The following is a 27,965-nucleotide window of genomic DNA, read 5'->3' on the forward strand; positions in this document are numbered from 1 at the left end:
AATAATATCGCACATGGAATCATCCAAGGTGTTTGATAAGAGACAGGCTGGCTTTAGAAAAGATTTTAGAACATCTGATATCATCTTCATACTGCGGACTCTGATTCAGAAATATAAGAAGTCTAAGAAGAAATGGTATGCTTGCTTTGTTAATTTTAGTAAAGCTTTTGACACTGTGTGGAGAAATGGTCTGAGACACAAGCTACTAAATAACAATATAAATGAGAAAAATCTATAATCTACTTGAAAATATATACTCTACACTTTATTATGCTGTGAATACTCCCATTTGTTCTAATATTGGTGTCAAGCAAGGATGTGTCTGCAGCCCTACCATCTTTAAGATAGAAGATGAAAAACACTTCCTTTTGTACTGTCCAAATTATCAGAATGAAAGGCAGATACTTCTTTGAACACTAGACTTAAAAAACTGCCAAAATGGTATTATACTATTGGCAAATATCCTAAACCTCTGTCCCGAAAAAGCAAAATATGTTTCACAAATTATCTCCGACATGTTAATAAAAGAACCTCTCTTATAGACAACATCTAGATATGACCTTATGATTATTATGTCTTATCAATGCAGTATCTGCATCATTAAAGTACACGCTGTCAGCCACCTCATGAGTCTTGATTCACACAGTAGAAAGAAGGAGTGCGTGAGGGTGGACTTAAGAACTGCATGAAAGAGGTGTTCAGACTTGGAGGAAAGTCAAAAATCGACATTTATTACTTCGATTAAGCTGGCTGGCACATGTATGCTAGGGCTTCATCGGAGTGAAAGTGGAATGGGGAATTCTAAAATGCTTCACTAAAAGATCAAAATCACCGACTGTACTTTATCCTGTAATAGAGGATAGTTACCCGATTAATCGCAAAGAACAACGAAGAACGAAGCGTGGATTATTTCACGATAAAACTTTGTTCTATCATGACGTCATTTCTGGAGATTCGAACTTGCACTCGCAACGTGCACGTTGCCAGTCTGTATGCAGACAGACAGTTTTGTTTGAATACAAAGGCCCACATTACATTGCCAGAAAAGGTTGAAGCGCAGGTGGTAGTATTTACAATTGCCACAACAGGGCTTCTGGTTTTATTAATATATGTGACGATATATACTTTTCAGAAAACGTAGGGGATGATGAAATATAAATATATAAATATGAAGTTTTAAAACAAATATATGTGTTCGTGACATATTTCCCATGTTAGAACGTTTGTTTGTAAAATATAACAAGAAAACACATCCGATATTTTGCACGTGCAGCGCGCATTGGCGGTTAACCAATGTGGACCATTACTTCTGTCAGTCTTATTGATTCGGCTCATCATACAGTTGTGATTTACCTCCTTTCAGTCATTTTTTGTGAAAGAGACGCATCTCTGCACAGCGAACTTTGTTAAGTTGTAGTCAATTTACACTGCAAACACGAAAACGTCGTTTTTTCCGAATATGGTCATTGGACGGAAAACGACGTTATTTGGATGCTTTCAAACCATCGTTTTTCCGTCCAAATAACGTCGTTATTTGACATCGGAATTTACTGGGAGAGAACGATATCATCAGGCTCCTCCCTTTCTTGATTGGCATTGTCAATCAAGCAGCAGCGTCTACCGGTATTCCTACTTCTCAGATTTCCTTGGTCAGTTCTCGCGTGTTAGATTACAGGCCCGAGCTTTTACTCGAAGCGCTTAGAGGAAGTACTGAAATCAATCGTTCTACGCATGCGGATTGCTTAATGCCTTGTCCAAATTTTCCGTTCTGTGCATGCGCGATTTCGCGTTTTGTTTCCACTATATGTCACCACTATTTGACAGTGATTCGTAAACACGGTCTCCTGATGAGTTCGGAATCGTACAATGTCGCTTTAATTTATGGCACGTACTTGATCGGCGCGTATTTCCCATTAACAAATACAATGATAACGGTAATAATTTTAGACAAAATAATTAGGAAAGCGCAAGGCTCAGGAACGTCTGAGTATAGGAAAAGGATTTATACTTTCGAAAGTTATATAATCGTCAAATACGCAAAAGAATATCAACCGGCTTTTAAAACTTATTTTTGTAGAAGGTGATCTTGGTTTTTATTGCCAGATAGTATATGCATATACATTTTCCCGATATTGCTTATTTTAATGTTTATTAACAGTTTTAAGGTTCGTCCGCCTAATTGACGGGATTCCACTTTCTCATTTGAACATGACACTTAAACAGTGTTCTGTTACCGTAAACAGATTAATTTCAAATTACAAACTGGTGATATCTATTCAGACTAATGCTTAATCTCTAAAACTGTATAGTTTTGAAAGAAACAAGTAACTGCATTTCAATTGAAAAGGAGCCCCAGTTATATGGGAGATTCCGAGATGAACCTACTCTATGGATATCTAAGCTGCCACCCAAACCGACCCAAACGGGACCCGATAGCTAATTGTATGCTATATAGTCACATGGAAGTGCACTAGAATTATACATTTTATTCCGGACGATTGTGTTCTTTCATCTACTTTTAAATTTTGCCTATACACTAATCTGGACGTACTACTCATTGTTCTATTTATGTCTTCCTATTATTTATATATATATATATATATATATATATTAGATATACATTAACACATGTTACCATTCTAAAGTCATACTCTCATATAACCTTATATTGTTCATAGTATCAAAGTTTATTCAACAACATCAAGAACAGCAATTTAAACTACTGAAACACCCAAACACAAGGCTGTTATCAAGCGCTGGTGCAGACGTGATGCATCGTAACTGTATCGTGATGTCTTCAGAAATACAATTTCTTGCAACATTTATACTACGAGATAGTAAGGCTAACGCTTACTCACCGGCGGAACGTAGACAATATCGCTAATATAGATATCACGTATTTGAATGTTAATACTAAAGACAACACTCATTATTTTTGCAGTGACGATGTAACACTTATACACGTTTGTTGGTGACTTTCATCAGTTTTGCTATTAATTTTAATAACTTTGCTTTCACATATACAAGAAGCAATACCCGACTAGCCTGTCATACATACTTATGGGGCAGTTTTCAATCTTGTACTGACTTACTCTTGTGTTCCTGAGGGGAGGTTATTGGCTTGGGTGTTATACCCCGTTTTTCTGGTAATCCTATTATTACTTCATTTTTATCGAATGACACCCTGTTCTCTGGATCAGGGCTCCGTGACTATCCATAACAATTAAGATGAACATTCAGATCAAGTACATGAATGAGTTTGTTTTGACGCCACAGTCAATCAAAGACCAATGCTGTGCGGTTTGATTACACACTTCTACCAGGTGGAATATCGTGGATCTTTTACTACCTAAAGAGAATCATAGTTCATAATGCTAATCCATCTATTGCCTACGAAAACCATCCCGCTCAAGATGACCTTACTTGTTGTTAAATCCATCATTCTATCCCCCCGTTCTCTGCACTGACAGAAACTGGATATACTGACACACAGATGTTATAGATATTTAAATAACCCCTGATCAAATAGATGCCCTTCGTTAATCTCTGTGTGGAGTACCGTATATACGAGATGCAATGGGCTATTCATGGCATATCACAGGCTTTTATGGATTGTGAACCGGCCTCGCGATATCTAATCCGCTGTCCTCGCATAGATATTAACATATCTTCGAGATCTGTCTGAATGAATGGCGTGACAACATTCAAGAAATACGTTAACGGTTATGTGAAATATTAGAATGATTCCACCACAGAAGCCAAAGTTGTTTGATTCTTCGGTAGCATTTTCAATAAATGTTGTTCACGAAAGGTTCCTGAATACATTAATCGAGATTACGCTATTCGCATGGATGACCTATTTATGCACAGATATATCTAGATCAGTGACGCTAAGCCGGTGACCCGTACCCAGATTCGGACATACAGTGGAACACTCACTCACTCACTCACTCACTCACTCACTCACTCACTCACTTACTCATTCACTCACTCACTCACAATCTATCAATCTATCTATCAAACAATCAATCAAAATGGAAATCGAGTGACGGATGCTTGACTCATTGTAAGTCTTTGTAGCCATTGTATCGTTGCTAGTGGTACCAGTTACCGGTTTGTGCTAGACGAAGCATTGACGAAGCAAAGAGTTCAATCAGACGTCTCCTTGAGGGAGACTGGTATCACACCTGTGATCCCTGGCGATAAGAAATATGACATTGCGTACCAGGCCAGCAGTTAGACGTATCAAAAATCGTAAATTCTACTCGGCGTAATATATATCTTGCACGTGTACGTAAACAAACATGTGTTTGGTAACTTGAGTAGGAAGCATAAGTGCACGAAGGGATGGTATTTCAGATGACAGATGAAAGAAGACCGAATGATTGTAACCCAAATTTAGTGACTGGTGGCCGTGTCGCACACACGAATTTTTAATAAATGTCTCCTCGAGAGTCAGTAAGAAACTAGAAATAACTGCCTTTGTTCTGTAAATCTCACCAAGTTTCAGCTTTCGCCTCTTCCTTTGTGGAATGAGGTTTCACATTTGTAAAATGATCTCTGTTATCTGTCTGTACCATCAGCTTAACTGCCCTCACCCACTGCAGTTTTTCCGTCCCATATTACCAAGCAGGTGACCCACAAGGAGGAATACGGCCCTCCCTCAGTCCAGACTCATGAGTTATACTGTGCCTACCACAACAAGTAGAGATTGCTGCAGAGCATCAATAGCTCCCCGCCATATAATGTTATGTGCAGAGGAAGGAAGTGTAAGCTATGGGAGGAGAGAATTTGTGTTAAGTACAAATTGGTTGTTATTAATGTACTTATCTTTGGAAAGCACAAAAGAGGAAAAAGTGTCTTAAATTGGTCAGCACAAAGAAATCCCAGGCAAGAAAACTGGGCCTGTCAGGCAAAACTTGATGTATACCCACTATTAGTACCAATAAAAAAAATCCTATATAGATAACATAACAAATGTCACTCTAAAGCATGCTTTTGCAGCAAATATCAATATTTCTGGTCAAAATGTTGGTTGGTTTTAATAAAGCAAACTTTTAAAATAGTAAACACAAAAAATGTAATGAATACACTCTAAATATACTTCAGTTCAAATGTAAAAATTCACGCAATCATTAATGGATTCCCATTTATCTAGCAGCATGTTAGGAACATACAGTTTGGTCACGTTATCTATAAATATTGAGAATTATCTTACATATTGTAAAAACAAAGGCCATAGGTCACTTTTCTCAAAACTTCGTTTAAGTAATCGCAAACTAAAAATTGAAAAAATTGTAGATATACACAAACACCAACCCCATTTGAACAACGTCTCTGTGAAACATGTGATGTCTCAGAAGATGACCAACATTACGCACTGTCTTACATAATAGAACCAAGAAAGAGAATCACAAATAATCCCCAATCATTATAAAGAATTTGGTACACTCTGTTAAAAGGAGCAGATTCTTAATAAGTTTACCAACAGTTATCCAGAAACAACTTCCAAGATCTGTTAACATATCAACAATTACAAACAAATTCCTTGTACATGTATGTACTACATTACCATAGTTTTGCTCAATTCTCATATTGTTTCCATATCATAATAAAACACTTGTTTTAGAAATTAAATTCTACCTCTTTTGAATGTTGAATGTTCCTGTGTTTTTTAATTGTCGTTTATTGTGCATGTATTTTGTAGTTTGTGATTGTGCAATATTGCCACTGTTTCTTTATGGAATGATCCGCAATACATATCTCATCTAAAACATCTTTGTTTTATAATAGTTTCTTACAGTTGTTTACGGGGGCATGGTTGGCCCAGTCGCCGAAGGCGCTGCAATTCGCTATGCAGAGTTGTGTCCCTTGGACACGCCAGAAACCTATGACAGTGTGTTTGAATCTCGGTTCGCCCCGATTTTGTTTTCAGCACAAAACCCTTGCTCGTTGGTTTCACCAAAGTGGTGACCGTCTAAGACCTGCATCACTTCAGACTTTCATCCCACTTCAAGCTGACACGGAATACTATTCAAGACGGCGTTAAACCCAACTACCTCACTCACTCTTGTGTATGGTTGCGTTTGGTTAACTGGGTTTGTGTTGTGATTGCTTCCGGCTTAGATTGGAAATTTGTTTAGAAGAATGTTACTTTGTTCAACCCAAACATCGTGAAGATATCATGCAACCGTATTATCTTTTTGGAAAATAATTGCAAATTACAGACCAACCTGTTGATTTCCTATGTATCCAGAAGCAAAGAAAATATACGGGTGTATGATCTCGGCTGGAAGTTAATTTTTTTTGTCAAAGCAATAAACCATGCAGAAACGTAAACCGCCGCATGAAACGGTATGTACCATACATTACATACAGTGAAGTATTTAAAACAATGCTGTGCTCAACTATGCACAGCAAGCGCCATACATGTGATTATGAAGACAACTAATAAAAAATTTCTCATATCAAACCCGTTGTTTTACATGTGTTGTTTATTGAAGAAAGTCATACTTTATAGAAGCCTGTTATTTAATCGTGTTGAACAATATGTTGCAATAGCAGTGTGAAAATTGAGTGCGCGTGACAGGCTTGGCCTAAATTCCTTCCTGGAACGTTTCTCGATGGCTGCCTGAATAACATACGATACATTGCAAAGGTAGTGCGCCATTGAACTGTTCGGGGAAGGGAGATAATCTCTCACTCTCAGTGATACAGCTTGAATAAGATACGATGTACAGCAATGCAAGGTCAGTGCGTGAATTTATCACTTCTATACTACGCCTATAGCTAATGGAGATACTCGCTCATTGCGCAAAAGTTTATTCTTACAAGATATAGACCGGTTAACATTAGCGAAATGGGATCATTTTTAACTCTTAAAAACAAAATGAACAAATTTCATGGGTTATCAGCATTACGAAAAGTGACTAAGTCTCAGGATAGCAAGACGATTTTGAAGTATCTCTTATTGCTGGAAAAGATAAACATCAACATTTCACGCACATTTCACATGATTTGTATGTTTCGTATCGGTAACTTTGTGGCTTGAAATTTCTAAGAAACCAACATGTCGACTTACATGCTCCAAAATTAACCTCTCCCGTATACGTCCCCGCCTTAAGGGCGGGGAAGAATAAGTTGTGAATACGTAGCCTTGCTGTGGCCAATAATTTTGTAACAATTTGGCAAACTTTGATATGAAAACAGCACATATAATTCAGTTTTATTTCATCTTAACATATCAGTTTAATCCCACTTGACCTTTGAAGATCCGGTTAAGAATAGATTTACAGCAACCCATGCTTGCCGTCATAGGCGACTTTGCTTGTCGTAAGAGGCGACTAAAGGGATCGGGTGGTCAGGCTCGCTGACTTGGTTGATGCATGTCATTGTATATGAATTGCGTGGGTCGGTGGTCGTGATATCAATCACTGGATTGTCTGGTCCAGACTCGATTATATACAGACAACCGTCATATAACTGGAATATTGCTACGTGCGGCGTTACACAGGGAACAACAAAAACGGGAAAACGGATCCAACTTATTTTGTGGATATCATAACAATAAATCAAACCAACAGATCGTTTGAGCTAGCTAAATATAAAAAAAAAACATAGTCGATGGTCATATTTCCCTCTGTTGGTCCCACGTGAAATGTTCTTCATGAATACTGTAAATCATGAAATTAACGCAATAATAAGTCAGCACATTAATGCGAGTATAGAAGAACCCTGGCCTCAAATGCGTCATGACATTTATGAGAGTAGCCTTGCAAAAATCACTGTAGTCTCACAATTTAATCATGTAGTATTGGCTGATAGATGTTCGACCGAATAATATCATTTGTTCAATCAACTGTTCATCTAATTTCCATAAATGTATGTTACATTGATAATATGTTCATGGGTTTCTTCTCTGAACGTATAGTGTTGAGGACTACTTCAGTTGAGTATAAGTAACATAAATAATGATGATATTATTTTGAAATTATTGTCATTATTGTTCCTTCAGATCATTAAAAAGAGTTATTATGTTTCACATTAAACATAGAGAAAGAGGTATGGATATTGTGGAGATTATTTTTTAGCATCGACATTATTAACATAATATTTGAAGATATTATGTTTTGTTTATGGTCTAATGCCGCTCTCAGGAACTTAAGGATATTACAACATACATTTAGGTTCAGTTGTATTATTAAATTTGTTTTATTTTGCAAATGTTACAGAGACCTGATAAAGCAATATAAAAATGTACAGTCGCAATTCTTAAAAGTAAGCATATGTTAGATTTATCAACCGGAAATATTGCACACCAAAGGATAATTATATATCATGACACTATTGTATTCTAAGTCAACTATATTTGTGATTGCTATTGCTACATGATTGGTTATGACACGGATACGTCATGATAAAGCAATGAGAAATTGACATTCGATATAAGACAGCTACGCGATAAATCGCAAAGAACAAAGAAGTAGGAAGCGATATATATTTCACGATAAAACCTTGTTCTATCATGACGTCATTTATGGAGATTCGAACATGCACTCGCAACTTGAGGACGTTGTAACTTTGATGTTATTTGTGAGAGGGACGTGTCCAGTGAGTTGTTCCCAATAGATGTAGCTGGGGAAGGTAGATAAATGCAATGCCCGAACAATCGCATCAGAAAGTGAGAGCGAAATGTTAATCGGTATTGGGAGAAAAGGTGCAGACGAGAAAATTGTGAGAATATGCGGGGAAAGACCAAATTCAAACCCTCCTCTTCATAAAATGGATTTATCTGGCATTGCCGCGGTCGTATGTAATGTTGATATCTTTTATAAGAAATAAACGAGTCGTGGTCGTTTTTTATCGCACAATAAACAACTCCCACTCGCGGTTTGTTTCTTAATTACATGACCATATACCCTGACATTATATCACAGTTGATTATATCACGAAGCTTGCCGAAATCAAAAGTTCTGTTAATTACATACATTTTCTCCTAACCTAAAGTAATCTATACTAGTTCTGAAGTAAATCGTATTTACCCGCATGAATCGCCTTATGTCATTTATTCCCGATAAACAGAGCATGCACACTTTCTGACAGTAATGTGGGGTAAGTCACGCACCAAACATATATTCTCGATATACATGTTGCTCTTACTTAAAACACTATTGGGCTAACAAGATACGTATATTAAAGTGCCATGCTTTTCTGATGTGCTATCATTCTAATTCGAAATAATGACATAAATGGTTACCACTCACCCTTCAATATTTTTCAAGGTCGGGTTAATCACAAACATATTTGAATATAAACCACATCTATACTTACATGTACTTATCTTTATACTTTAAAGAATTAGGTGTGTCTGTCATACAGACCCCGAAACAAATATGTCCAATACAGCCCAAAATTTGGCAAAATGAAGAAAGTCTCTTGGCTCCTTTTTGTTATATTTTAAAACTATTGTTTAACAACTTTTTTTTTTTCTGTAAGATATGTTCATTTCAGATATTAGATGTTATTCTAGCATCCGGTCTGTGGTACGTATACTGCATCAGCGTTGACATAAAAACGATTTTTACATATATAAATACATGCAGAGGAAATGCTTAGCATTTATCGTTTAAGAAAGAATGTGGGACTTGCTTAATACATATGTATGTGGACATATATGTATGTACATTTGGATGATTATACCTCCTTCTAGATAGTGATCGTAGATGATTGTAGAACGTGCACGAAGAAAATGGAATAGTTATGTGAGTAATCGGGTAAATACCACGTTTAGGAATATTCAGCCATGTTGCAATATTGGTTTCCAACATACAAGACGGACCATGAAATTATGACTTGAATTTGGACCTGGCTTTCTGGTGTGATGTAACGCCCCATAATCTAATGTAGAAAAAGAGCTAAAAGCACGAATAAAGATCACGAGATGAAACTTATGTATACATCTGGGCATATATTTGCGTAGTGTTACTACGTTAATTCATCAGTATATATGCTTTTTCCGCAAAGGATATTGTAGATCGACGATTACATGCGCAAATAACCTATTCACCAGTGCTGTAAGATTTAATTCATTTGTCTTTTGATACATATAGATAGGAACATGGAGAGTCTGTCTGAAGAAATATAGACATGCATGGGATCTTTTGGATAGTTGTACTTCACGGTTAGACAAACGCTTAGTCTCTGAAAATACATTATTCTGGTTAAAACGAGAAACTATATTTAAATTCAAAAGGAGCCCAAGTGTGATGGAAATTTCAGCCTGAACCCGTTGAACATCTAGGCTTTGTTTCATTTTGGGCTATAGCATTGCAGTAAGGCCTGGGCGGAAGGGAAAATAATATGGTTCAGGGACTGTGAGACAAACTACTTCACGGTCTTTATCGCCGTCGTGATCTTTAGAGTAACGAAATTAGAGCCATCTGAGACAGCCACTCGACACCTGTTTGCACCCATCAGATACCAGTCACTACTGTCACTACTCCTCTCTCCAAACGAAAAAAACCCGAAAAATGTCGGAAGTGTATATTTTTAATCCTTCTAATTTACTATTTAGATACATGATTCAACTTAAAAGTAATTATATAGATATATGTGATGCTGGTACCGTTTTGTCGCCATTGTGTAGCTATTATGGAGTTATTATGAATATCAAATACATGTCTTGAAATATAGACTTGTAAAAGAGTTCATCAAAGAACAATATGCAGCCATTTAATTGGCTTGTATGGATATATTATCCATTTACTTATACACACCTATTATGGACATATACAGAATTTCATTGTACCTTATTATTAAAAACATTACCCGTAAAGATCCGGGTTAGAATAGGCCTTAAACAACCCATGCTTGTACTAAGGCGACTAACGTAATCGGGTGGTCAGGCTCGCTGACTTGGTTGATGCATGTCATCGTATCCCAATTGCGTAGATCGGTGCTCTTGGTGATAATAACTGGATTGTCTGGTCCAGACTGGATTATTTACGAACCACCGTCATATAGCTGGTATATTGCTGAGTGCGGCGTTTAACAACAAACAATCAAACACAAAGTACTATTAAGGAAGAGTGCTGGACGACTTGTTTTATAAATATATATGTGGACATATATATATGGACATTTGGATGATATAGATATACCTCCTTAAAGATAGCGTTAAACAGCAAACAAACAAAATCTATAATTAAACACCTTCCAACAATAAGAAATTAAACTAATATTTCTATATATTCTGTTATATTTGTAACATAATTTGATTTGTAATTTAATTATTACGTTGCTTTCTTCCTTGTCATTCAATGTACATGTTCAACCCCCTAAACTTTTAATATTTCATTTTTCACAAATGGCTACGTTAGTGAGTTGCCTAGATCTCTCGTTACCTACTCACACGAACAGAATAAAATAATGTGTTTCACTATCATATTTATGTTTATCTAATTCATAATACGAAATTGATAATTCATTTATCACAGTATAGATCATATTCGTTTATATCACTATCTGATGCTAAGGTTTTATTGCAGAAATTATAATTGATTCAAAATGTAGAAAGATACACAATTTGCCATTATTTGACTTTTAAACTGTACAAAGTATAATATAATGATCAGAATGCCTGTAACGGGTAGTATTTAAGAAAGAAATATTTGTCGATAAGTCCCATTTTTCAGATATGCCCCTTCAGTAGTATTATTGTATATCTCCAAAGAGAGGTTTACATTGTAGTTATCATTATTTGTGGATAATTCAAAAAGCAACACAGAAAATATATATGCTACCATGACGAAAGAATACAGAGTATACATAACTCGCAATTCTCCAAAACAAATTCTTCAAATCACAATAACATATCCGATATAAAGAAAGGTGGTAATGATTTAATCTCTACATTGATGCCCTTGTTCGTGAGCCCTTCAGCAAACAGCCCCAAACCGAAACTCCACAACATATCCGATTACACTGATTCAGGCTGTCCCAGTTTTAATGCGATACTGACGCCCGTTCGTCTCCCAGACCATAGTGAATAAATTTAAAAGGAATCCAGCTCAAGTCTAGAACGATTTGGCAAGCCTAGCTAGGTTGACTCAATTCTATCCATGAAAGTAAGCATTAATAAAAAAATATTGTTCTTGTCTGCTTCAGATTATATTGTGTAGAGACATATTTTTAACTAGGAAAATTGTACTGACACCGGCGCTGTCCCTATTGAAGCTATTTATAAGAATTTCGAATTGTCGTCCATTGTTCGATGTCAATACATCGATGACAAGTGAGGATATCATAAAGTAATCGTTGATGCCGCGCTACACTATAATATAAATTATAATCAAGTTGACTGGTGTGTACATTACTACAGTGAACATGTACATGATCATGCCCTAATAATCAAATGCCGTAATGTCAAATACTAAAGTACTCACGGGAATGAAAAAAACCCTGTTTTTTCGACCTCAGATCTTAAATAAATGCAGTTATTATACAAAATATGTAAATATTCATACAACTAAATTAGAACTAATTGGGCCTTGGCACAAATACAGTGTATCAAATGTTTTTATGCCTTTTTACACGTAAAAGTGTGTAAAAATGTGAATAAAACAGACTATTGTGAAACAGGGCATAACCAGGTGTAAGTTGATCAAGGTGACCTATGACACTTTCACGACAGGTGAGAACAGGTGCATAATGCCTATAGTCTGTTTCTGCTATGTTAATTTGGACTTAGTTTTATTTTTGAATGTTGAAAGTGCCGACAAATTACCTCCTGTAAAGTACATTTTGTGTTGTTCACTGAGATCAAACAAGCAAATCCAGACTAGTACTTTTCGAGTTGTTTTGTTATTTCGTATTTACACTTACGTGACACTTTGAATCGATTTTTAAATTGAGAAAAACAGGTTTTGTTCATTTCCGTGAGTACTTTAATATATTATTGTGTGATGAATTTAACTGGATCAGTGGTAACATGTGATATTAATATTCCATCAATTTCTCTCCTGGTTGGTCCATCCAAAAAAGTGGTTTACCACTTCGGTGAAACCCACGAGCACGGGTATGGTGCTGACAAACCAAGAAACATAATCGGGGCGAACCGGGATTCGAACCAACAATCATAGGTTTCTGGCGTGCCCAAGGGACGCAACTCTGCACAGCGAATCTCGGCGCCTGATACGACTGGGCCACTCGTGCCCCAAAATACAAAATGGAAAGTACATCACAAACTTCTAATCTAATCAATTACTTTGATTTGACAGATATGACATATTATCTTAGTAGCATTTTATTGTCAGGTCAGGACTAAGTGCTGGCCAAGGCATGACATAGCTCGTTTGATGCCGGAGGAATTTGGTAACAATCCAGGCACGATGAGCACGTGCATTATCGTCTTGAAAGCTGAAACGTTTTGCCCATGGCACCAAGGACAATTTGTAGCGCCGTTCGGTCAGTGATACAGCCAAATGCCATTATGGCCCCACAACTAAAACAATCGTGATGTACGACTTTAACATCCACACAACCATCCCCAGGACGTCTTAATACTCGATTACGTCGGTCATGGAAGCCCACCGTGAACCTCGGTACCCCAGGAGACATGACATTAGCCCAACGTTGATTATCCCAGTGCTTACATTGCCAACACCACACTGCCCACGCCTCTGATTCAGTAACGTGTAGTTAAGTGATGGCACGTGGACGTCGTGCACACACATGTCATATGTGCAGATAATTTTGCACCGTTTTGGCATGTACAACTGACGTGTGCCCACCTGTAAGATGCCTGTGACACATAAAGGTTAAGCACGCTGCCAACGAAGAACGAAGTGGGGTAAATTTCACGATAAAACATTGTTCTATATTGAATTATTTCTGGAGATTCGAATATGCCCTCGCAACTTGATGACGTCATATTTTGGATGTGGGAGAGATATGACCATCGGTATTAGGAGAAAAAGTACAGATAATCGACGTGAGGATAGTGAGAATATACGGGGAATACCAACTTCCTAGGTCGGATTCTCATTCAGGGGGTCATTATTATGAAAATTTGGGTAAATGGTTTTAAAGCTAGTATATTCTATCAACACCCTTAAAGAGGCCGTACATGATGTTAATAACTCATATAAGAAATAATCGACTTGTGGTCGTGGTTTATCTTACAATAAAACACTGCAGGGAGATTGAACAATGAGGAGCGCAGCCCCGATTTGTATATTCTCACTGCAGTGTTTTATTGTTCGATAAACAACTTCCGCTCACTGTTTATTTCTTAAATACACAAAAACAAAGTCAGTGCACTATCGTGTCACCTGACAGGCCGCCGTTGCATGACAGGACCACAGATGTGCCGCGTCAGGCAATAACTACTTACATTTCCATGGATATTGTGTGAATGGCGGGTGTTACTGGTGGGGCAAGACATACATACCCTTTTCTCGAACATCTTGTGTCACTCAATTCAGTGGTTTATACATAACAAATCAGGTCAATCGGTGATGGTTCAATAAGTTCAAAGCCAGTCACGCATTGCAGCCATGGCGACCACAGACTTGTGCACAGATGGATTATCCTGGTGGGACAACTCACCAGGAGGGATTCTTCCATAACGTTTAGGATTGATATTCTCAGGCAGTTTAGTATACTATTGGCCATTAATGGTTTGATATATCGGAAGGTGGTCTACCATTTTCCTTTTGAATTTCAAAATATGAAGGCATTACATTACCAGCTTACAGAACTTCGCATTCTTTGTAGGAGATGTTTTCACGACTATGACAATATTTTATTTGCTCCTGAGTGTAGTGATACCAAGACCTGTCCTTGGTTAGAACTGAATCAGCTGGAACAACTTAAAAGAGACGTAATTCTCGCGAGTCATGATGACCCTGCAAGCGTTTCTGATCAGTCAGAGTCAGAAGAAGCATTGGAAGCCAGCGTGCTGAAAACTTCGTCATCAACCATTTCATTCCTCAGAATGTTCTCTTCTCTCTCACGAGGGATGCCTACCCTACTGGCTATTTGGCGTGTGGTGAGTCGGCGATCATAATAATCATATCATGTATTGTATCTAATTTCCTTAGTGGGGCCAGTCGGAGGTCTTCCTGAGTTACTCTCTTCCCCCCTTGAACTCTGTTGCTCACACCGCAACAGTGGCCACAGAAGGAGCATCATCCCGTGAAGTCCGCATAGAGGCTGTTGGAGTTTCCCCTTTCAGTTGGAGATTCTTGATGATCTTTCCCGTAGCTAATATTACCCAATACCATCAACAGAAAATACCTGGTCATTTGGTGCTACCTAGGGCTACCTGGTTGTGTAGTTGGTTCCAATGCATTCTGCAAGCATGGGAAGTATTGTACTTAATACATGCAAATTGTAGGCGCAGAGCTTGTACTTGTTTGCGCATCCTTACAATTGGTTAGGGCAACTGTTAAGCAAGTTATGTTAATATGTTAATAAAGAGAGAGACTGAGAGATAACAATTATTAGCATTGTGTTGTCGTATCGTAATCATGACATAATCATGAGCCTTTTGCGAGCTTAATACATATCGTTTTTCCTTATATATGATATTAACGATATGGACACACATGAGGGTAATGATGTCTTCATGACATAATGTCATGCTCAAAATAACTGGCGATTTAGAGAAAATGATATTCACTTTAGTAACCTCTGGAATATTAGGCATGTGTTGACCACATTATTTGTAATAAAGTAAGAAATTATTTGCTAGCATATTTGTTAAAATAGCTCTCATAAATCGGTCTAACATATTCCATTCCTTCCCGACCCGTGGTGCTGACAAACCTAGAAACATAATCGGGGCGAACCGGGATTCGAACCAACAATCATAGGTTTCTGGCGTGCCCAAGGGACGCAACTCTGCACAGCGAATCGCGGCGCCTTAGACGACTGGGCCACCCGTGCCCCCTCCCCAAACGGAAATGGTGGAGGTTAGCTGGTGTAAACATATTTGACATGAGTTGTCTGATCAGTGTACATTATTATTTGTGACTGTTGTGTGCATATATCTAACCTCACAACATTTTACACATGTTACATGCCACACAGAACAGAACTGTTTTCACTCAGACTTCAGACACGGTACCTCGGCACACGAGACAAAAACGACAGCATAACATGTTGAGTGAAACAACCAGTGTACAAGGAAATTAACCCGGCTATCAGCAATGTGAACTGTGATTGGCCATTTTTAAATACGTGATCAGGGTGAGACGTGCAGCACACACCACAGCGGGGAGGTTACCTGAGTTGCAGCCGGACTGACGTTGCTTCTGAGGTACGTGGTTATTGTGTGTGTCACAGCTCCGACGTTCATACAGTTTGGCCCTCACTCTATGAAGGTTCATACTCCAATGAACTCACACAAAGTGAAGGTCAATTCTTAAATAAACTGTACACGCTTTCTTAGTATTTACGTGATGAAGAGGGAAGAAGTTACAAATAATAGAAGGAGTCATTATCCAGGTGTCATCTATTCATGTCCTTCCAACTTCTAAGTGCCTAAAAACTAAAGTACTAAATACTTCAATTTGCTATTCAATCAGTTTTCAGTGTGCCAGAACATACATACTATCAGTCAAATAATGTTTTAAACAATTGATTAAGTTCAGATGTATTTCTAGGTCAATTATTAGCTTCATGCATCAACTTGTAGTCCATCCTACCTTAATTAATTAGGAAGCTTCATGCATCCATTCAATTGTTTAAAGGATTAATTGACAGATAGTATGTATGTTGAATTGTGGCACCTTAGACCACTGGGCCACCCATTCTTCCCCCGGTATGTACCCCAGGTCGTGCATGTCATAACCAGAGTTGCCAAAGATCGAGATTTCATATTTCACATATTTCACGTGCATCATGCAGAGGCGATTCAAACCATGTTCTCACAAACTGGCATATACTTTTTAAATATATTTTTAACTAGGGTTATCAAAACAATCATAAGACACAAAGGCCAAGTGCTCTAGCAAATACATGGTATTTGCAATCTTGTTAAAGTTTGCGATTTATGAAGGCCAAACAGATCAGATTGGGAAGAATGGATCAGATTGGGAAGAATGGGTGCCACAATTCGCTATGCAGAGTTGCGTACATTCGGTACCCTAGAAACCTAAGGTCGTGGGTTCGAATCCCACTATGACCCAGTATTGTTTCTAGATTTGTCAGCACCACATCCCTGCTCCTGGGTTTCACTTGATAAACGTCTGAGACCTGCATTATTTTGGGTTTTCCTCACACATTAAACTGACACACCATGATATATCTGGAATACTGTTCAAAGCAGCATCACTCACTCACTCACTCACTCACTCACTCACTCACTCCTTGATCGTATTAAAATTAAATGACATTTTAGGAAAGCTACCAGTGCGATAGAAGTAATATGTTCTAACACCAGTTTTGGAGACAATGTTCATAATATATGTGAAACCACAAATAAACGTGACAAACACATCGATAATGTGCAGTATGATTCAAAGGGTAAAAAATTGCTTATTCAGAAATGAACAAAAATCGCATTTTCAATCTCACTGAAAAGGAAGAGGGCAAAGTTTCAAATTTACAACTGATTATCTATGACGGATCAAAATGATTCTTCTTTTTGGCGCTTTAATTCCTATGGCACATTTGAACAAACTACATTTCTGTCGGTGTGTTGACAGTCGACAGAGTTGACAAATAGGACCATTTTGTACCAATCCTCCCATGTGTTAAGTTATTCATCTGTGTGCTTCAGGATGTATCCTGTTACGAAGGAAACTGATTTGGGCCTACTCCGTTCCAACTATGTCTTCCTGCTGAAAACACTAGAAGTGGATGATGTAGTAGCTTATCTGTTTCAAGAAGGCGTCATCAGCCAGAAACAGCGTGAGGAGATTCAAGGAAAAACTCCACGTCGAGAGAAATGTATTGCTCTTCTGGATGTCTTGATGAGAAAAGAAGAGGCCGACTACATAGAACAATTTCTGTGCGCACTTGATGATCAGAAAAATGTAAGAGACCGTCTCCGGCAGTCCAAGAACACGGGTAGGTCAGCTTGTGACGTACTAAATAAAATTGTGTTTAGATCTTGACCTACATCTTTTGAGGTAAGAAATTGTGATAACAAATTATAAGAATTGTCTTTCACTTTGTGTGAGTTCAGAAATGAACATTGTTTGGCCCTCACTCTATGAAGGTTCATACTCCAATAAACTCACACAAAGTGAAGGTCAATTCTTTAATAAACTTTACACGCTTTCTTAGTATTCACGTGATCAAGAGGGAAGAAATTACAAATAATAGGAGTAGCCACCATCCAGGTGTCATGTATTCATGTCCTCCCAACTTCTAAGTGCCTAAAAACTAAAGTACTAAAGACTTCAATTTGCTATTCAATCAGTTTTCAGTGCGCCAGAACATACTATCTGTCAAATAATGTTTTAAACAATTGATTAAGTTAAGATGGATTTCTAGGTCAATTATTAGCTTCATGCATCCACTTGTAGTCCATCCTACCTTAATTAATTAGGAAGCTTCATGCATCCATTCAATTGTTTAAAGGATTAATTGACAGATAGTATGTATGTTGAATTGTGGCACCTTTGACCACTGGGCCACCCATTCTTCCCCCGGTATGTACCCAAGGTCGTGCATGTCATAACCAGAGTTGCCAAAGATCGAGATTTCATATTTCACATATTTCACGTGCATCATGGAGAGGCGATTCAAACAATGTTCTCACAGACTGGCATATATTTTTTTAAATATTTTCAACTAGGGTTATCAAAACAGTCATTGATAAGGTTAGAGCAATCGGACCCTGGTGTCAGTCGCGCCTCAAACTAATCATAAGACACAAAGGCCAAAGGCTCTAGCATATACATGGTATTTGCAATCTTGTTAAAGTTTGCGATTTATGAAGGCCAAACAAACATGGAAATAATTCACATTTCATTTTGATAAATCCGTCGTCAGTTACATCGTTCAAAGATCCTTTAATACATATTTCTTTTTGGAAGTCATGTGTCATTGATAATTCGTAAACAACCATCACTTTCCAACTTTCACTTATAGGCCTAAATTAAACAAATGTAGTGCTATAAATAGCTTGTTTTATGTCAACACAAACCGGCTGTTATCACTGCGGGTTACGATATGTTTAATGACTGTGTATTAAAAGATTTTATCATCAGCTTGGACTGATTATTAGAGAAAAATGCACCTTACGGACTTCAATCAGATTGAGAAGAATGGGTGGCCCAGTCGTCTAAGGTGCCACAATTTTCGCTATGCAGAGTTGCGTACATTCGGTACCCTAGAAACCTAAGGTCGTGGGTTCGAATCCCACTATGATCCGGTATTGTTTCTAGATTTGTCAGCACCACATCCCTGCTCCTGGGTTTCACTTGATAAACGTCTGAGACCTGCATTATTTGGGGCTTTCCTCACAAATTAAACTGACACGCCATGATATATCTGGAATACTGTTCAAAGCAGCATCACTCACTCACTCACTCACTCCTTGATCGTATTAAAATTAAATGACATTTTAGGAAAGCTACCGGTGCGATAGAAGTAATATGTTCTAACACCAGTTTTGGAGACAATGTTTATAATATATGTGAAACCACAAAAAAACGTGACAAACACATCGATAATGTGCAGTATGATTCAAAGGGTAAAAAGTTGCTTATTCAGAAATGAACAAAAATCGCATTTTCAATCTCACTGAAAAGGAAGAGGGCAAAGTTTCAAATTTACAACTGATTATCTATGACGGATCGAAAATGATTCTTCTTTTTGGCGCTTTAGTTCCTATGGCACACTTGAACAAACTACATTTCTGTCGGTGTGTTGACAGTCGACAGAGTTGACAAATAGGACCATCTTGTACCAATCCTCCCATGTGTTAGGTTCTTCATCTGTGTGCTTCAGGATGTATCCTGTTACGAAGGAAATTGATTTGGGCCTAATCCGTTCCAACTATGTCTTCCTGCTGAAAACACTAGAAGTAGATAATGTAGTAGCTTATCTGTTTCAAGAAGGCGTCATCAGCCAGAAACAGCGTGAGGAGATTCAAGGAAAAACTCCACGTCGAGAGAAATGTATTGCTCTTCTGGATGTCTTGATGAGAAAAGAAGAGGCCGACTACATAGAACAATTTCTGTGCGCGCTTGATGATCAGAAAAATGTAAGAGACCGTCTCCGGCAGTCCAAGAACACGGGTAGGTCAGCTTGTGATTTCCTGTTTTGGGAATCAGTTCGAATTTCATCATAAGGCTACAAGTGAAGCAGTTTTCACCTGCATCTTTCCGGAAAATAGCTCAGACTAAAATAATATTTGGTCACTTTCTATTTTGTGTGCATGTTTCTATGCAGTTTCTATGAGTGTGTGTGTTTCTGGAATGCGTGTGTGTTTATATCAGTGTATGTTTCTCTCTCTCTCTCTCTCTCTCTCTCTCTCTCTCTCTCTCTCTCTCTCTCTCTCTGTGTGTGTTTCTCCATGTATGTTTCTATTATGTTGGTCTGTCTTCCAACCAATCCATTATTATAAATATTATAGATAATAGTTAGTTGATATTTGTTTCTGTATTTTCAAGTCCGTTTCTTCACATGGCATGTTTCTTCCCAACATATACCAAAGATGATAAATGTCACCTTTATCAGTTAAATCAGTAAAAGAACACTCATTTCAACCTAAGTGTGCAGATCTTGCTTATCCAAGACCGGGAATTTCACACTGCAAACAATGTTTTTCTGTCCATGATAAAAAAACTTAAGCGCGATGGCCTTGACCAGACAACACATCATGCTGCTATCCCCGAGAATGATTAAAAACAATTGTGAAAGTTTGGATACGGAAACTCCTTTCGGCTTGCTTCGTAAAGTGTGGTTCGCCCTTACACTCGGTTTCGCTCGTCGTGGTAAAGAAAACCAAAGGGAAGTAACTGCATCTTCCTTTCGTGTATCCACTGATGAATAGGTGTTCGAGTTTATTGAAATTACACACTCCGAAGTCACTAAAAATCACAGGGGGGACCTCAAAGACTCAAATGGGTCCAACAAACGCATTTATGCAACATCGGACCAATTCTGTCCTGTACTTTCATTTGATAAATACATGTCTCTCCTCAATCCCCCAATGGTGCCTTTTACCAGGCTCACAAGAGACGAGTCCATGTCGACGACACCGAATGGAACACCACGAGGCCAGTTGGTGTAAATGTAATTGGCAACATGATGAAAGAAATTTCTACCAACGTTGGTCTCAAAGTGTATACAAATCATTGTCTTCAGGCAACTGCCGTCACTTCGCTGTCAAACGCAGGCATTGAAAATCGCGAGATTTGCAAAATTACTGGCCACATAACCGTTGCAGTCGTATTCCATTGACTCAGGCTCAGCTCAAAAACAACATTATTCGAACATTCTTCAGGGACAGCAGCAGCTCGCTGGCGAACGTTATTTGGTACCTGTCCAAGATACAAATATCCAGCCACTGTCCACTGCTCCCGTGAATAACTTCCAGGTTAATTCTTCTGCTAATTCCCATGGTCTCTTTCACATATGTAATTCCACCGTAACAGTAAACAACTTTTTCCACCCCAGCTAAGCTGCATGTCTAAAATCTCGCACGTTTAACGTCACCACCTCAGTTTCAGGCGAGTTGACACAATCTTGTACAGAGGCTAAACAGTATGTACTTCTTGTATTTTATAAATATGCATATCTACGAATTACAAGTAAGATGAGGAACTGTGATAAAGAATTGAAATTGTGATATTTCCTGTTGTTTGTTTATTTTCTGAGCAATGGGCTTGAACATGTGACCACCCCTTTCGTAAAATGAACCATCAGTATTGGAGTACCTCGAAAACATTGATCAGCACCCCATATCATGCATCTTTTCGAAGGTGAGCACGAGGAGACGTATTGATAACGACAGTTTAGTTGTGTCATAGTTAGAGAACATGTAAAAATATATTATCATTTTGCAACACAAAATAAAAACAGGCTATAAGATCGCCGACAACTGAAGGTTGATCACCACGCGAGGGTCCATGGGGGACTTACAGTACTTTCGCTACCTGCATGGACCCCAGCAGGATTTACACCATCCCTTCAGTGGTTGGCGATTATTGTCAATTTAGCCGAATTAAACGAACATATATTCTGCGATTAAAAATAAATATACTGTGAATGACGTGGACTTACGTACCATCTCCGGGGGGACAATTCTTTTACGCTACTTCAACCCCCTTCGAGGTACAGCCACTGACAATCTTAGTTATCCAATTTATTCTACCAATATTAAAAGATCATTGATTAATTACAAAACACATTTATCAAAATTTATGTACAAGATCTATTTCTTTTAAAAAACTAAGGATTAAATGAGAGCTGATATTGTTAAAAAGATCCTTTAACGATGAAACTTTGAAATAGTTATCCCTTGTGACGGAAAAATCTATACAGTCAAGCAAGACATGATTGACTGTGATTCTTTCATCACAAGGAATACAGAATGGAGGATCCTCCCCTTTCAATATATATTCATTAGTATATCTTGAATGGCCAATACGACATCTGGACTGACAACCCAAGTAGGTATAACCGATATTTGGTTTTGATGCATGTAATTTTTTTATACCCACTTCGGTGTCCCACTTCTTTTTCATTAGATCTCTGATGTAAGAACGGATAACAGGTTTATAATCACTGTAGGGAAGAAGAAGTGGTGTCACAGATTTGTTGAGAGCTGCTTTTGCAACAGCATCAGCCATTGTGTTACCAGTGATTCCAACATGGCTTGGTAACCAACAGAAAACGATGTCGTATTGGCCAGTAGCAAGATCATTAAACAATTAAAAAAAGTGGATGCGTGGAAGACATGTTTTTAATAGCTTGAACGCAAGAAAGAGAGTCTGAAAAAATAATGAACTGTTTATGTTTGGCTGTGGGTGTACTTTAGAGCTGTTAAAATAGCATTTGTCTCTGCTGTGAAAATAGAACATTTATCTGGTAATCTGGTTGAGATAGTCCTGGATCCAATGATGGTGGCGCTGGCAACAGTGTCACCGTCCTTGGATCCACCTGTAAATATAGATCTGTGAGTATCATACGTGCTACGTAATTAATTATATTGCTGTTGATAAATTAGTTGATTTGTGTCCGATTTTTTTAGTTTGCTTAATGTCAGGTCCGCCTCTGGCTTAAGTAACTGCCAAGGTGGAGAAGTGAACGGCCGAGTGGGGGCTATGGTTTCAAGATTGATTTGGGCAGCAGAAACATCAGACTGTATTCTTATTCCAAGTGGTGGATTAAGAGATGTCTTTTTATTGTACTGTGAATAGGTGAAGTTCGGAAGGGTCAAAGACAAAGCCTCAGGCCTTGGTGATGAATGGTGTCCAATAATTTTAAATTGCTCGTACAAGCCCCAACAATAGATGATGGAGCCGTAATCAAGACTAGAGCATATAAGAGCTTGGTATAGCTGGAGGAGGGTTTTCTGATCCCCTCCCCACTTGGAATAAGAGACAACTTTTAACAAATCTGGGGCTTTCAGACATTTATTCTTTAAGTATTTTATATGAGGTAAAAAGGTTAAATGATGATCGAAAATTATACCCAAAAACTTCGCTTCTTTTACAACTTTAATGGGGGTGTTATCTTATATTAGTTCAGGGTCTTTGTGAGGTTTATATTTTCTGCAAAAGTGAATACAGTTAGTTTTAGATTTAGAAAATCTAAAGCCATTTTCTAATCATTATTTTTGGATTTTATTTAAACACAATTGCATTTGCCTCTCAATCGTATGCATGTTCCTACCACGGCAAGAAACATTAAAGTCATCCACAAACAACGATCCATCAATTGAATCGTTTAAAACCTTTGCTAAACTGTCGATTTTGACACTAAACTAAGTGACAGACAAAATACTGCCTGGTGGGACACCCTGATCCTGATTATAAAGATCAGACAGGGTTGAACCCACGCGGACTTGAAATTGCCTGTCAGTTAAAAACTTGGATATAAATTGAGGCAAACGGCCTCGCAATCCAAAATCATGTAAATCTTTTAAAATACCGTCCTTACTTGTAGTGTCATAGGGTTTTTCTAGATGGAAAAAGATAGACACTGCATGTTGTTTATTTATAATGGCATTCTTAACGAATGACTCCAATCGAAATAACTGGTCAATGGTACTGCGATTTTTACGAAATCCATATTGAATATTTGTGTTTAAGTTATTGGATTCCAAGTACCATGTTAATCTATTATTGACCATGGGTTCCATGGTTTTGCAAACCCAGCTAGTCAATGAAATTGGTCGATAATTGGAAGGATCAGTATGGTCATGTCCAGGTTTAGGTATGGGAACAATGATAGCTTCACGACACGAAGAAGGAAATTCTCCTGACGTCCAGATGTTATCAAATATTATCAAAAAGGGTTTCTAAACGGGATTGCGGTAAATGTTTTAATAGTTGATAATGTATGTTATCAGACCCTGCAGCAGTGTCCTTAGCCTGTTCAAGTGCAGTATGGAGCTCATGAATGGAAAAGACTTCATTGTAATTTTCCCTGTTATCTGAATTAAAATGTAAATGTTTCTTTTCCTGCAGCTTTTTGTTTTTTGAAATTGAGGGACATAATTAGACGAGGAAGAATGTTGAGCCAGAGTTTCACCAAGTTTATTTGCAATATCTGATGTATCAATTAATAATTGATCCCAATCTTAGAGATGATGGATGCTTGATTAAGAACCCTTACCATTTATAGTCCGAATCCTGTTCCATACGTGTGAATTTATCTTGGATACATAATTTTGCCAAGATTGAAGTTTGTTTTGTTTGAAAGTGCGCCGGGTTTTAGCATTTACAATTTAAAATTTAATGAGATTATGGACCATTGGATGGCGTCGGAAATATTGTTCAGCCTTTTTCCTTGCCTTCCTAGCTTGTTTACAATCATTGTTGAACCATGGTTTATGTATGTGAGGATTTAAGGAGGACTTCGGAATACATTCATCAGCTATTTTAGTAAGTTAATCAGAGTCGGGAGTCGGGAACATAAAGAAGTACTTCAGGTTTTAGTTTGTAGAACAAAGTACTTCATATAAAGCCCAGGTGGCTTTAGTAAAATTCCAACGTGAAGATGAAGGAACATCAGATGGATTTACAGATTTTAAAATGATTGGAAAATGGCCACTTCCACAAAGGTCATCGTGGACTGACCATTCAAATACACTTAGGAAGTTAGAATCTACAACTGCTAAATCCAGACAAGAGTAAGTACCAGTTGCCGGATGTAGATATGTGGTAGAACCGTCATTCAAAATGCATAAATCATTATTTAAGAAAAAATCTTCAAGTAATTTACCCTTTGTATTGCTGTCAGTACTACCCCAAAGTGGGTTGTGGCCATTCAAATTTCCCATGGGAACACAGGGTTTAGGGGTTGGTCATAAAGTGCCTGCAGATCGGACTGTCGCAGAGAATAAGATGGTGGAATGTATAAAGAACACAATGTAAATACAACATTCAAAGTGACACGGACTGCAACAGCCTGAAGAGGAGTAATTAGAGGAACAGGACTATGAATGACGCCCTGCCTCACCATAACAGAAGATCCTCCAGTAGCTTTATCACTCAGGTTCAGTTTTGTGTTTCATGACTATATAACTTGATTTAGTCACAATATGGCTGAAATATTGCCGATGTGACTATAAACCATAACTCACTCACTCACTCACTCACTTAATCACTCGGAGGAGAAAAGCAATGGTAGGAATCATACTGTCTTAAAATAAAATTATCTGTTGATTTGAGGAAAGTTTTCTTGAAGACAAAATGCTGAAGGTTTTAAATCCTGAAATAATAGCTGAAGGTCGCTAAACTTGATCCGAAGTCCTCTACAATTCCATTGGATTAAACTGGGAGAACAAATCATCGAGGCTCAATTGGAGATTGTGAGCGGGGGGAAGGTCCTCTACGCTGTAATGGCAGCGATGGAGTAACCTCCATATCCAGAGGTTCAAAAGGGTTATGAACCTCCAGAGGAACATTCAAAGGCAAAGACTCCTCAACATGTTTGAGGGCCCTTGCTTCTTGTTCTCAAGTCAGGTACAGTGTCTGGTTCAGTGTCTGGTTGAATGGTAGGTTCGGGCAAGGTGAGAGCCCATAGACTGGGAGACAACGATTATTAGCATAGTGTGTCTTTGTATCGTAATCATGACATAATCATGAGCTTAATACATATCGTTTGTCCTTATATATGATATTAACGATGTGGACACACATGGGGGTAATGATGTGTTCATGACATAATGTCATGCTCAAAATAACTGACGATTTAGAGAAAATGATATTCACCATAGTAATCTCTTTGGAATACATAGTCATAAGAAATCTCTGCCGAGCGCAGAGTCTTGTACGATTAAAGTAACATTTAGCCATTGAAAGTGTAACGAGTGAGTCTAGTTTGATAAACTGATGGTTATTAGGGAACATATCACACGTATTTACTAGGGCTGCCATAGTGCATTCGTTGCAGCCCTGGTATTTACCAATACGTGTCCTGCAATCCGTGTTTATACCATACGCCAACCAAGCCTGCTTGCAAGTGTTACTTGCCATGAGATGAAAATGGTACAGATTGAATTATCTGTGCTATATGAATGAACCTGTTGTTCTTTGGTATTAAGAGTCCTAACCTATATGATGGCATACTGATTATATATTTGTAATATTAGATAATGTGCGCAGTGATATGAAGTGGCTGTTGACAGGCTAAAGTTGTTCACAGAAATGGTTGATCTGCCCGTTCTACTTGTCATCTGTGTATTGATGTATGACATATCTGAGAAAATAACTGATCATTCACCGTATAGCCGAGTGAGTATCAACGTCTCACTGTGAGTGTGGCATGAAAAATGTACAAGATTATCTGTTATTAAGGTGACTTGCGTGGGTATTTATATGTTTCTTGAAAATACTGGAGACAACAAATTCAACCTATCCTGTGATAATGATAATCATTTGAATTTGACATTTTAAACATTTTAATTCATTTACCCATTTTGAGTAGGGACAACCCGATGATCAGATCAAGGCAGTTAGTCTATGCAAAGAGACAGGTCATGTACACTGCACAGTCTACACAAACACAAGCTTTCTGGGTTACCATTTTGCTTCAGTGTGGGAATTGACCCGTAACAATATATAAACTTTACATGCTTTTTCAGTACTCACCTGAAGGGGGAGGAAGTCACCCGGAAAATTCGTTACAAAAAATAGTAGGAGTCATCATCCATGAAAGGTGTCATGTATTCATGTTTTTCCAACTTAGACAAAAATAGACTTGGCGTGTGACAATACTAATGTACATTATTTTTCACAAATGGGCTTGGATGATCTCCATAAGACAGTTCTCCGGGAAGATGTTTGCTTTCTTAAAGAGGAATTAGATATGTCAAACTCATATCTGTTTGATAAACCTTATCAAAAATATCCCACTGGCGAGGACAAACAGGAAATAATAGAAAAGCAAGACACTCGTCGTCGTCAAAAAAAGGAAGTTGATATCTTACATGGAAAGAAAACCGTTAAAAGATTTTAACATTTCATGTCAGCAGTTCCACAACTTGCAAAGCAACGTTTAGAAAAACTGCTTCAAAAAGGTAAACAAGCATGGAAATAATTTTGTGGCCATAAAGTTATGAAACAAAACAGGACTTTTTGTCTGCTGTGAATACCTGATCTGTCACTTTATTTATTTCAGAAAAACAGCGGTTGCTTGATCATACAGATATGGAAACTTCGGAAGAAAATGAATCAAGGGATGAAGATGAATCAATGGTTGAAGATGAAGCAAAGGATGAACATGAAGCAAGGAATGAAGATGAATCAATGGTTGAAGATGAAGCAAAGGAT

At 37.9% G+C, this 27,965-nt stretch overlaps 1 protein-coding gene across 1 annotated transcript; it reads left to right on the forward strand.

The window, feature by feature from the left end:
* Positions 1–13: 13 nt before the first annotated feature.
* LOC125377377 lies at positions 14–27,965 on the forward strand (the record flags this gene model as incomplete). The annotated part of the gene is made up of 4 exons (XM_048390438.1): positions 14–135; positions 17,786–18,075; positions 20,073–20,255; positions 27,814–27,965. Coding segments are annotated over exons 1-4 (747 nt in total), but the record flags the coding sequence as incomplete, so codon positions are not given.

Source organism: Haliotis rufescens, unplaced genomic scaffold (assembly GCF_023055435.1).
Source record: "Haliotis rufescens isolate VD_foot unplaced genomic scaffold, xgHalRufe1.0.p SCAF_9, whole genome shotgun sequence".
In the NCBI taxonomy this organism is placed as follows: Eukaryota; Metazoa; Mollusca; class Gastropoda; order Lepetellida; family Haliotidae; genus Haliotis; species Haliotis rufescens.